The 13,513-nt window shown below is 42.2% G+C and overlaps 1 protein-coding gene across 1 annotated transcript in view; it reads left to right on the forward strand.

Moving 5' to 3' along the window:
- Positions 1-13,513, forward strand: part of herc2 (HECT and RLD domain containing E3 ubiquitin protein ligase 2) — an 81,622-nt gene that overhangs the window by 10,712 nt on the left and 57,397 nt on the right. The window contains 15 exon segments of the mRNA XM_034147945.1: positions 677-850; positions 1,660-1,848; positions 2,608-2,759; positions 3,231-3,388; positions 3,648-3,761; positions 4,109-4,360; positions 4,744-4,937; positions 5,774-5,974; positions 7,228-7,456; positions 8,310-8,434; positions 9,537-9,715; positions 10,681-10,865; positions 11,147-11,302; positions 12,339-12,524; positions 12,901-13,077. Coding sequence (XP_034003836.1) covers positions 677-850; positions 1,660-1,848; positions 2,608-2,759; positions 3,231-3,388; positions 3,648-3,761; positions 4,109-4,360; positions 4,744-4,937; positions 5,774-5,974; positions 7,228-7,456; positions 8,310-8,434; positions 9,537-9,715; positions 10,681-10,865; positions 11,147-11,302; positions 12,339-12,524; positions 12,901-13,077 — 2,671 coding nt within the window.

A 13,513-nucleotide genomic window follows, 5' to 3' on the forward strand; every position in this document is an offset into this window, starting at 1 on the left:
CATCTGTGGAAGCCGTGGCGCTGTAAAAAGCACGACCAATCATCTGAGCCGGCCCGGCTAAAATAACTGGATGGCCTACCTGCCTGTCAGCCTTCCATCTGTGCACAAACTTATCTCGTGCCCTCATTGATCATGTGCGCGTTCGTGTGTGTTGGAGGAGGGGCTCTGTAAGGAAGTCTGAAGGAAGGGGCAGATTTTTTTCGGCTGCGTACTTTCAAATTCTAGCGCACTCGAGCTGGTTTCTCCATTCTTACCTACCCTACCTTTAAACATAGGATATGAGAAGAACCCTCTTAAATGAAATCACAGTGTGTCAAAACAGCAGTATTAGACTTCATTCATACTAATGAATCAAAAATAAACTTTATTTATACACAAAGGCAACACAAAATGCTTCACAAACCAAAAACATAAACAGTACACCAACAAAAAAAAAACAATACTAATGTGATTAATAAGAACACTTACCAACACAGGATTGAATAAAACAAGAATAAAATAAGAATAAATACAAATAAGACATTTTCTTTTTTGAAATAACTGAATTTTTCTACATTCTTTGAAGCAAAATGTTCATCCCTGAATTGACAACATACAGTATAACCTGCCTGTTGTCCTCTTCCTGTTTAAGATTCAAGCTAACTTGAACTTTGTGATTGTTTGCTGTGATTCTCAGATCCTCACAGTGCAGATGAGTCCTAACGAGAGCTTCCTGCGCTACCTGACGCTGCCTCAGGACAACGACCTGGCCATCGACCTGCGGCAGACGGCCGTGGTGATCATGGCTCACCTGGACCGCCTGGCTTCTCCCTGCTGCCCCCCCCACTGCAACTCCCCCACATCACACAAGGTGAACTCCTCTTACCAACTCAGCATGGTTAGTTATCAGGCATAGAGTACATGTAGCTGGATTACATCATCAGGAAAACGTGTTCCCTTAAAGTTACATGAAAGGCAGGTTTTACTATGAAAACATTTTTTTTACCCTAACCTAAATGTCTTGGTTTCTTATTTTCTAATATGGAACTATTATAAACAACTGTGAACATTCTGGTTCACACTGGGGGTAAAAATGAATGAAGGAGAAGGTGGATTGTGAAAAAGGACCAGGTTTATTGCCAGGGAGGGAGAGGTTCACAAAAACAAGCTTTGACAATTAGCCCCGCTAGGTCCTGAGGCTGCTCGGGGTCCGTGGATCACTGCAAGCGAGAGAGCAGAACCAGGTTACCAGCATTTATACTGAGAGCTTACCTGATTCTGCTCAGCTGTCTGGTCTCCGGCCGAGCCACTCCCATCCCTCCAGCAGCCGGCGCCCTAACCACACCCCGCTGCCACCACAACTATTAAACATTAACACATTTCATAATTAAAATAAAATCTTCTTAGAAATATAAATATACAAAAAGTAAGTACAACAAGAACTTGACAAGTTATTCTGAACATTTTTAAATATGTAGTATATGAGAATTTAAAGTTGAAGAGCTGCGCAATTTCAAACGAGAAACGTGTATGCTTCACGGCAATTTTTTTGTTTATTTTTGCACGACAGTTAATCAATTGTCAAAGGTTGACCTTCATTTTCTACGCAGTATTTGTTATGCTCATGTGTTTCAGCCCATGTGACAGATGTGTCCTCCTCTCTGCCCTTGTTTGTTGCAGGGAACTCTGCAGGAGGTGATCGCCTGGGGCCTTCTGGGCTGGAAGCTTCACGCTAACATTAACGGGCCGATCCAGTGCAAAGCCCTGTCCAGCGTCGGGGTGGCTCAGATCGTGTGTTCGGAGAAGGGCTTCCTCATCCTGTCCAGCAGCGGTGCCGTTTACAACCAAAACTACAAGAGCACAACCCTGGTCAGTTCTGACACACAGGTGGATTCTGTTTATTAACGCATTCTCAGTGGTAGTAGCTGATGGGGCTGCACCAATTGGAAAACATAGCGTATTGCGACAATTTTTTACTGATAGCAACTGTAACATTATATGATATATATAACAGGGAAGATTTCAGCTTGTGTTAAAGTCTCTCATCTTAAAGTCAATGGACTTTATTTATACTTTATTCTATACTTTTATTACTGAAATAAGGTCTGTGGTTAACACAAGCTAAAGAGATTTTAACATTTTATTCTATGACATCAAATACGTCAGTAAATACCCCAACGGCGGTTGCCAACAACTATCTAAATGAGACGACTAAACGTCATCACGCCCTACATTAGCCGCCTTTAGCTTAGCGACGGTGACGTGAAGTCATGTGACCGTGCTGTAGTTCCTTTATCGCTAACATTAGCCTTTTACTTCAGAACTCATCAAGTGGTGTTAATATGTCGAGATTATCCTGCTGAACAAAACGTGTAAGTATCGTTAACGTTTGTTTGACACAGAGATTATTTTCAGTAATAATCCTTAATCACATGGAACAATATTTTTGTGGTGTGATGCTAATTTCTGGGTCGACTTACAAAAAGATAATTTCCTCCCTGCTCCCCTCAATTGCACTACTGGACATTGCGATTTCAATAACATTTGTATTTATCGTGCAGCCCTGGAAGTAGATCCTTTTATCTCTATTTCGGCTGAAGTTTGAGTTTCTTAATTTGTTGGTTTCAGGCTCCGATGCTGATCCACGGTCTGATCTCCAGGAAGATTGTGAAGCTGGCGGCTCATCCTGACGGGCAGCACTACCTCGCCCTGTCCTCCAACGGGGAGGTATTCTCCTGGGGCTGCGGGGACGGAGGCCGCCTGGGACACGGAGACACAACGTAAGCTACTTAAAGAAACCCTGCGGCTGTTTGATCTCTATAAGATCCACCTAACTACTCGCAGTGGTAGAAGAAGCACTCAGATAAAAGTACTAATACTCAAATACTCTCATACAAGTAAAACTCTGGTCTCATTTAGACATGGTATATGTCCACAAGATAAAACGTCACCTTAACTCAACATACTGCTGGGAATTCTGCAAAATTGTACTAAAGTATAGAATCTTTCTCTCCCCATTGACTTCAATACATACTTTTTCCGAAATAAGGTCCCATGGAGGTCCACCGGAAAGGGAGGGACTTCGCCTCTCTATAGAATTTAGTACAAGGAATTGGGTTAAATAAGTCGAACACTAACTTTCCTCAAAAAAATAAATAAATCAAAGCTTGACCTACATTTTTTTTATTAGAATTTTCCTGAAAAGCTTCTTGTTTTTGTCCGCTACATTACCTCTGTATTCTTTCTTTCAGGTATCTAGAGGAGCCGACCATGATTGCAGCCTTCAATGGGAAGCAGGCAGGGAAGCATGTGGTGCACATAGCGTGTGGCAGCACTTACAGCGCTGTGATCACTGCTGATGGAGAGCTGTACACCTGGGGCAGAGGGAACTACGGCCGGCTGGGCCACGGTGAGGTCTCCCTGCAGTAAACCGCTGGATGATGACACATTCTTAGTTTATTAACAACATTTTAAATACATGATTTTTTTTCTATTGTAGGAGTCCTTTAAAATCAGTTTTTACTTCTTTTAAAATCTGTTTTTACTTAGTTTACATTTTGGCAGACTTTAATGTGAAAAGTACAATGTATCTATTTATTTAATTTAAAATGACAGATTTTTTGGACTGGAAATGTGAACGTCTAACCCCTGCTTCTGTGTGGTCTCAGGCTCCAGTGAGGACCAGACCACCCCGATGCTGGTGACGGCGCTGAAGGGGCTGAAGGTGATGGACGTGGCCTGTGGGAGCGGGGATGCACAAACACTCGCTGTGACAGAAAACGGTAAGAACACCAAAATACTTCCAGCAACAGCCAGGGTCAATCAGGGTTGGTCGGCTCAAAGAAACCTGTAGCTTTTCTGAAAAGTTGAAATATTTTCAACTTGAATCAAACTGAACGGCAGCACAGAGGAGCACTCAAATAGATACTGGGAGTAGCGCTTTTTCTCGAGGCAGCTGCATGGGAAGGCATGTGCTCTGTACTTATTTCAATCAATTGCTCAGAAAAAGGCACTCTGTGTACACAAGTCAAAGTTTGTGTGAACAGTTTGTGTGAACAGTTTGTGTGTACAGTTTGTGTGTACAGACAGATAAATACCTTATTAACTCGCCCTCTGTGTGTTCCCACAGGTCAGGTCTGGTCCTGGGGGGACGGGGACTACGGTAAACTGGGCCGGGGGGGCAGCGACGGCTGTAAGACCCCCAAGCTGGTGGAGAAGCTGCAGGACCTGGACATCGTGAAGGTGTGCTGCGGCAGCCAGTTCTCCGTGGCCCTCACCAAAGACGGACAGGTGTACACCTGGGGGAAGGGGGACAACCAGCGGCTCGGACACGGCACCGACGAGCACGTTCGATACCCCAAGTTCCTCGACAGCCTGCAGGGTCAGTTCACAGTTGTAAAATAAACTTAAACTTGGAGCACCTTCTTTGACAAGTAATCAGAATTCACTTATTTACTTTTACAGCGTTACAGCAAAAGTGACATGGCAGCTAAAAGGCAAGCCATAATAAAAGTAGCTAACATGTTACAAAAAAACACACGTTAGTAATAAAATAAAGACGAATAAGTACACATCCATGGCTAAAAAATGTGCAGCCGCATTTACTAGCTTAGTGATGATTGGTAGCTTTTTGATAGCTCCAATGTGTACAATGCTTTCTGTATACATGCCTATAATATAATTAATAATATAATTGCCTGGAGACAGAGGGAATAAAAACACAATGATACCTTACCTTACCTGTGTGTTATTATTTTGCAATAGGTAAGAAGGTGGTGGATGTGGCGGTGGGCTCCACACACTGCCTCGCCCTCACAGAGGACGGAGAGGTGCACAGCTGGGGCAGCAACGATAAACTCCAACACTTCGACACTTTGTTCTCCAACAAGAAGCAACCAAAGGCTCTCCCAGGACTCAACTCCAAACACATCGTGGGAATCTCCTGCGGCCCAGGACAGGTGAGACATAACTGGCATTCATAACTTTAATGTAAGGGATAATGGGCAGCGATAAGCACACATTGTCCCGCTTATTACACAGCTACATAATACATTAAAAGGATTTTATTGATTTAAAAATGACCGTATTGCTTCTGCTAAGAAAAAATAGTAATCTGGAACTGCGGCGACAACAACATAACTTAAAATGACATCAGCACTGATTGAGGTTTTCTGTAACTGTCCAAGTATGTTCACATTTTATTTTCCATTAACCAATCTTTAAACACTGCCAGAGCCCATACTGTGTTCCCTTTGGTGTTTACTTCCTGTCTGTCTTCTGTTGTTCCCTTTAGTGTTTACTTCCTGTCTGTCTTCTCCTGCTGTTCCCTTTGGTGTTTACTTCCTGTCTGTCTTCTGATGTTCCCTTTAGTGTTTACTTCCTGTCCGTCTTCTCTTGCTGTTCCCTTTAGTGTTTACTTCCTGTCTGTCTTCTCTTGCTGTTCCCTTAAGTGTTTACTTCCTATCTGTCTTCTGATGTTCCCTTTAGTGTTTACTTCCTGTCTGTCTTCTCCTGCTGTTCCCTTTGGTGTTTACTTCCTGTCTGTCTTCTGATGTTCCCTTTAGTGTTTACTTCCTGTCCGTCTTCTCTTGCTGTTCCCTTTAGTGTTTACTTCCTGTCTGTCTTCTCTTGTTGTTCCCTTAAGTGTTTACTTCCTATCTGTCTTCTGATGTTCCCTTTAGTGTTTACTTCCTGTCTGTCTTCTGTTGTTCCCTTTAGTGTTTACTTCCTGTCCGTCTTCTCCTGCTGTTCCCGTTGGTGTTAACTTCCTGTCTGTCTTCTTCTGCTGTTTCAGAGCTTCGCCTGGTCCTCGTGCTCGGAGTGGTCCGTTGGGCAGCGTGTTCCCTTCGTGGTGGACGTCTGCCCGATGACCTTTGAGCAGCTGGACCTGCTGCTGCGCCAGGTGAGCGAGGGGATGGACGGCAGCTCCGACTGGCCCCCCCCACAGGAGAAGGAGTGCATGGTGGTCGCTACGCTCAACCTGCTCCGGCTGCAGGTAGGCACAACAATCATCCGTAGCAGGGTTTCCGCTAGGATTTTTTCTTGACGGTCAAATGTCCAGAAATAATTTATTTTACCGGACGAATTTGAAACTTACCGGTCATGTTTCAATAATAATAATATGAATTGTGTAGCAGAGTTTCCGTTAGCAGGTAATTACCGGACTATGACTGGATATGCTGATGTTTAAAACTCAGTTAATGGGAGTCATTTTTATATTGCTTCAGTTTATAATCATAACAGATCGAAAAGTTCTGATTCATTAACTCATTAATTCATTAATTATTCATTAACTTTGAATAATAACACGGGAGAAACGGATCCTCTCTTTTTCTCTCTCTCTCTCTCTCTCTCTCTCTCTCTCTCTCTCTCCGTCTCTCTCTCTCTCTCTCTCTCTCTCTCTCCATCTCTCTCTCTCTCTCTCTCTCTCTCTCTCTCTCTCATCTCTCTCTCTCTCCTTCTCTCTCCTGACAGCCCGTCAGTTTCTCATGCAGCTCGCTAAACAGTGGGCGGGGCTTCAGGTGATCATGCAGAGCTGCGTGTCTCCGTCAGACTCAGCAGCTGATCTGATCTCTCTCTCGCGTCCGGTTATACTTCACTCGCGTTTATGTCCATATCGATCAGATCCAGCTCTCCTGATCGGCCTTTATAGAGAGCACCGATCAAACTATTAAGAGTGAATATCGGCCGATAATGATCGGTGGCAATCGATCGGAGCATCCCTAATTATTACCGGACATTTTGACCGGCAGGTTTTGAATTTACCAGTTTTTAATAAATGTTACCAGCTAAAAACCGGTAATTACCGGCTAACGGAAACCCTGATCTGTAGCTAAGCTAAAGGCAGCTAATGTTTGGTGCGAGGACGTTTAGTCGTCTCATTTAGACACTTAGTTTTTAAATCCACCAGTGGGGTATTTACTGACATATTTTATGTCGTAGAACAAAACGTTAAAATCTCTTCAGCTTGTGTTAACCACAGACCTTATTTCAGGCTAACAACCAAAAGCACATTCAGAAAACCATTGACCATCTAGGCGAGGGAACAGGACTTATTGCTGCACCACTAATAGCCTCATTTGAATAGTTGACTGCTAATAGTAATAAACATTGCTCAGAAAAACAATGATACTTGACTTGAGAACATTATTTTTGACTGCTTTACAACTTAAGATGATTGTTTCAAAAGCACTATGGATGTTTATTCGTGTAATACATGAACATTAACCTGTAAATCTCTGTCCTCAGCTGCACGCAGCCATCAGTAACCAGGTGGATCCGGAGGAGCTGGGTCTCGGGCTCGGCAGCGTTCTGCTCAACAACCTCAAGCAGACGGTGGTGGTGTTAGCCAGCAACGCGGGGGTGTTGAACTCTGTGCAGGCGGCTGCTCAGGCCGTGCTGCAGAGCGGCTGGTCGGTGCTGCTGCCCACTGCGGAGGAGAGAGCCAGAGCGCTGTCCTCACTGCTGCCCAACGCCGGTGAGCGCAAATATAAACGTCTAAAATAAATGTGCAGCCCTTCTTCCCACCCTACACAAAATGATCTGATAACTCTTTTCGTATTGTCACTTAAAAAACGTTTGTCCAGGCGTAGTTTTTTTTTAATCACAGCTGTCCTCATTGCTGCCCAACGCCGGTGAGGGCAGATATAAACGTCTGAAATAATCACATTTAGTTTTTTTTTCAAAACGTACAGCCTTTCTTCCCACTCTGATGAAAAGCATACATGGAGACAAAGGGATCTATTAACTCTTTCGTATTGTCACTTAAACACCTTTTTGTATTTTTTTAATCTTTAATCACAGTCTTTTTTCTCATAGATATGACATAAGTGGTGATGAATACACTTCATTCAACATGATACAACATTTCATTTCTTCCAAAACAAATTTTTCGAATTTTGTCTTCACAAAGTAGGGCTGTGCAATTAATCGTATTTTAATCTCGATTACGAAAACAATGTAATCGAAATAAAACGATTATTATTTTTATAAATTTTTTTTTTATTATTATTATAATTTTTTTATTTTTTTTATTGGTTTTTCAGTTTAATTATACTTGAAGTTCAGGGTAATCAACTGTTAAAAACATACTGTTCACATTTTTTTTTTCAATATATGGATGTTTTCAAAGTAAATGGATAATCGTTTTTAATAATCGTGATATCAATTATTGACCAAAAATAATCGTGATTATGATTTTTGCCATAATCGCACAGCCCTATCACAAAGCACAGATAATTATTATTATTATTACTAAAATGGTTCAGACCAAGGATATACAAAAATGGGTTATTGTTCATATCTAATTATATTAATATTCTCCACGCTAGTGTCTGGGAACGAGATGAGTGTGAGTCCTGGCCGCCGCTTCATGATCGACCTGCTGGTCAGCAGCTTGATGGCTGACGGAGGCTTGGAGTCTGCACTGAACGCTGCCATCACTGCAGAGATACAGGTCAGTGGTTAATGCATCACTCTGATAACATGTCATTATATTCTAGAAGAATATGCCTTGTGTGTTTGTACAAATACATGTAGATAGACATTTCTTTAGGACTGAGATTAACCTTGAATTCGTTTTTTAGTAGGTAAATGTATTATTTTTATTTATTGATAAGTTTATCTAACATGAAGAGAGCACATTGATAGCGATTGCTGTAAATGCACCAAAGGCAAAAGTCAATAAAACATTTTTTAAATTAGAAAATTAAAAAACAAATACAGAAATAAATAGTTTATTCGAGATTTCTCCCATTTTTGACATTTGATTTATTTTTTACATTTTTTGGATGTTTTTAAGATGAAAAATTGTTATATATGTATTCTGACGTTTTTTACCCCTTTCCTTTAGTTTCTGACATTTATTAGATTTCTTATAACTTTTTGAATACATGTTTTGATATTTACGACACATTTTTCAGGCATTTTACAGCTTTTTGCCCACATAATTAACTTTTATCCCATAAATAGTTTGTTAATCTTATAGTTAAAACCTAATATTTGACAGTCTGGCCTAAACTTAAAGGTAGGGTAGGTAATTCACTTCAGAAACACTTTTTGTTATATCCCATGGAATGCTCTTAACATCCCGATAGCAATGAATACATTAAATGCTTTGACAAAAAATATATACAAATATTTCATCTGTGGAAGCCGTAGTACTGTAAAAAGCACGACCAATCATCTGAGCCGGCCCGGCTAAAATAACTGGATGGCCTACCTGCCTGTCAGCCTTCCATCTGTGCACAAACTTATCTCGTGCCCTCATTGGTCATGTGCGCGTTCGTGTGTGTTGGAGGAGGGGCTCTGTAAGGAAGTCTGAAGGAAGGGGCAGATTTTTTTCGGCTGCGTACTTTCAAATTCTAGCGCACTCGAGCTGGTTTCTCCATTCTTACCTACCCTACCTTTAATGATTTTAATGTGACAATTTGAAACTTTGTTAGACAAACTTAAAGTATTAATAGAATCCTGCATTAATGAAAATAATATAAATTCCCTTATTCTACATCCCTGTACAGGAAACAGGAATAACGCTGTATTTTTTCATCTTTTGACAGGACATTGAGGCCAAGAAGGAGGCTCAGAAGGAGAAGGAGATCGATGAGCAGGAGGCCAACGCGTCCACCATGCAGCGGTGCCGCGCCATGCTGGACAAAGACCTCATCAACACGGGCATCTACGAGTCCGCGGGGAAGCAGAGCCTGCCGCTGGTGCAGCTGGTGCAGCAGCTTCTGAGGTACCTGCTGTCTTGTATATAATCAGTTAAATCATGTATATAGATTATGTTTTACTCTGATTGCCTTTTACTCGGCTAAATTGCCATTTTATCCTTTGAGGATGAAGTTGCCCGGTACCTGCATTTTAGATCGATTTCAATTGTATATAGACTTTCTTTATTACTTTATTAAATATAACAAAAGACAAACTTTGTCCATGAATCATTAATCAGTTTCTATTAAGGGAATTAGAATTTCCTCCACACCTGCCATCTCCCCAAAATATACAATCATCTGCTAGAGTGAACACTTGTTTTCTGCAAGCACATTCACAGAATGAATTTCCTCCAGGGAGTGGGATTCATACTCCGTTTCTTTTAGTTTTTACTTTCATGTTGTTTAGAGTTGGCATGAATACTTAAAGGGGACCTATCATGCAAAATGCACTTTTGTACGTCTTTTATACATGAATATGTGTCCCCGGTGTTCCAGGGAACTCACCAAGTGTCAGAAAATACAACCCTCTCTATTTTCCTCCATACCCAAATCTCTAAAAAAGGGGCTGCAACGGATCTGATCAAAAACTGATCCAGATTTGAACACTGTCCTGACGTCAGGACAGTGGCGCTACGGCTATTGGACCAACTCCACCAATCAGGAGGAGACAGCCACGGCCATTGCCGCTCGGAAGCGCTGGAGACGCTGTAGTACATATGCCAGGCCTGTAGATGGTGCTGTTCTCACAGAATCTGCCCTTGCTAAAACAGAGCTAAAAATTGTCAAATTGAGCAAAATGAGGCATGGCTAAAATGCATGATCTGTTTGGTATTTTGAAAAAAAAAAAGTATAAATATGCCTTATATAGGTATGGTCCTACACTATATTATTCAAATATAGCATGATAGGTCCACTTTAATTAAATGTGTGATTTGTAATATTAAACTTTAACAGATAAAATAAAAATAATCTGTCTTGACTTCTGCAGGAACATCGCCTCTCAGACCATCGCCAGGCTGAAGGACGTCGCTCGGCGGATCTCTAACTACCTGGAGGCGGAGCAGGTGAGTAAGGAGCGCTCCGCCTCTCTGGACCTGCTGCTGCGCTTCCAGAGGCTGCTGGTCAGCAAGCTGTACCTCGGGGTCAACGGCACCGAGAACCTCAACGGATACAGTGAGTCACGTGCTGCAACCTACATGCTTTTCTAAAGTCATTCATGTTCAGGAAAGGGATAAAAAAACTGTGATCTGAAATATATTTACAGCTTTTAGACAAATGGAGTGGAGTGAAAAGTACAACTTTTTCTCTGAATTGTAGTAAATGAGGTGTATAAAGTAGCAGGAATGTAAACAGTCAATTAAAGTACAATGGCCTGGACTCACTGTACAGCTCAGTGAGTTTAATACACAGCTATGAACCTAAAGTGTTTCATCTCTGTTGTTGTTTTTCTGCAGATCCTGAGCTTCTGGGTGTTGGTTCCTTGTTGAAGAAGTACATTGCGCTGCTGTGTACTCACATCGGAGACATCCTCCCCGTGGCCACCAGTATCGCCTCCACAGGACGCCGCCACTTTGCTGAAGTCTCTCGAGTTATTGAAGGAGATCTAACTGGTAATCATTTCAATTCATATCAGTGGGGCTTTATTGGGTTCAAATCAAATCAAAATGTATTATACCCCAAATCACAAGAAATGCCTCAAAGGGCTGTACAAAGCAAACAAAAGCAAAGACAAAATCAAAATACAAACGTCATAGCATAAAAATTAGAAAAACATTATTAGGGATGCTCCGATCGATATCGGCCGATACTCACTCTCTGCCGATCGATCGGTGCTCTCTAAAAATGCCGATCCCGAGAGCCGATCGCATGACGTAAAATGATGACGTAAAATACATGACACTTTTCTCTGTGCGCGGCAAAACAAGCTCGCCAAAATGGCTTTTACCGGTCGGCAGTATTTTAAGGTAACTGAAAAAGACAGTAAAATAGCGGTGTGTGAAGCAGAAATCCTGCAGCTCCACCCGCTGTGACGGACCGGTGAGCGGAGCAAAACACACACTAAGAGTTAGACCCAACACACTTAGCTATTTGATCTACCTCTGGAACAAGCTAAACTAGTTATACATATATTTATTCTTCACTGTCGGGTCACTCATTACTGGATCAGTGAGCTGCATGAGATACTGACGGGCTGTCAGGAGAGAGAGAGAGAGGAAAAGAGAGCGCTTCAGCTCATTTCTCCCGTGTTATTATCCAAAGTTAATGTAAACTTGAATAATGTACTTCATTTGAATGTAATAATTATGTTGGTTGTTGTTGTTTGTGGAAGCGCCAGTGAATGAGCCCCATTAACTGAGTTTTAAACATCACTTTAAATGGAAGATCCCCATAGGCCCCGCCCACTCGATCGGATCGGTGATCGGTATACATTATACAACATTATACATCAACATAAGTATTGCCATGTGATAAAAGCATGTGACTGAAGTGATGGTGATGTTGAACGGAAACTAGGTGATGGAAATTAGTTTACAAGGAAGACAGATGCGAAGAGATGGGTTTTGAGTTTGCAGGGTTGTGCAGGAATGAGTCCTAAAACTTGAAATGTTTATGCATTTAAAGAATAACGGGTGTTTCCTCTGACAGGCGTGCTGCTGCCTGAGCTGGTGGTGTCCATCGTGCTGCTCCTCACCATCGATGCCGGTCTGATGCAGGAGACCGGATCCATCCCTCTGCTGGCCGGACTCCTGGAGCACATCGACCGCTTCAACCACCTCGCCCCGGGGCACGAGAGGGACGACAACGAGGACCTGGCGTGGCCCGGCATTATGGGTATAATATTAATTATATTAATGTCCGTTAGCCTGTATTTTTACCGGTATTTGAACTGGAAAATCTGTTGAAGGCCGACACATTTTAACTATGACGTCAAGTTTAAGTGTATTGAAAAATAGACTGTTAATGTTATAAGCCAGACAGGCCTACATGTATTTTGGTTTGTCTGCAAATAGGGTTTATTCCGTTTTTTATTTATTTATCAGAGGTCTAAATCTGAGGGAAGTGTTTTTGTGTTAAGAGTTAAAGCATACTTTATTTATCCCGGAGAGAAATTGGGTTTTTTGGGAAGTTTCTCCATGTATCTCTGAATGTGGTAAATCTGAGCTGCAGCCGGTGTAGAATGTAACTAGCTCTCTTTCTGCTGTGGCAGGATCCTTCTTCACAGGACAGAGCTCCAAAAACAACGAGGAGGTTTCCCTCATCCGTAAAGCCGACCTGGAGAACCACAACAAAGATGGAGGCTTCTGGACCGTCATCGAGGGAAAGGTGTACGACATCAAAGACTTCCAGGCGCAGTCCCAGTCGCTCGCAGGAAACAGTATCCTGGGTAAGGCTGAAATGATATTGTTCATATGTGTACGGAAGCCCAGAGGAGCCAGTGAGAAACACATTTATGTTGATGTGTTTTTTTAAGTACGATACGATAGTACTTTAGTGTCAGTCTGAATTTGTTCTTGCATCACAGACTGATCTAAATATTTCTTATCTCCTGTGTTAATGACCAAGTGGGGGGAAAAAGTAGGGCTACACAATTAATAAAAATGTTGTCAAAATCGCAACTAATGGCGCGTTTCCACTACAGCGCGGAGCACGGTTTAAGAGGGCTGTGACGTCAGCGGCCTGTCTTTGGTTGCGTTTCCACTTGGCCTAGTACCGGCCGGCGGGTCCTAATTCACAGTTTTTCTGGCCTCATAAAATCGTGGGTCTAGGGCCAGAGACAACGAGGCTGAGTCAGGCTGAGTATGCTAAACTAGAGAGAGGAG

This window comes from Trematomus bernacchii, unplaced genomic scaffold (genome assembly GCF_902827165.1).
Source record: "Trematomus bernacchii unplaced genomic scaffold, fTreBer1.1, whole genome shotgun sequence".
Classification (NCBI taxonomy): domain Eukaryota; kingdom Metazoa; phylum Chordata; class Actinopteri; order Perciformes; family Nototheniidae; genus Trematomus; species Trematomus bernacchii.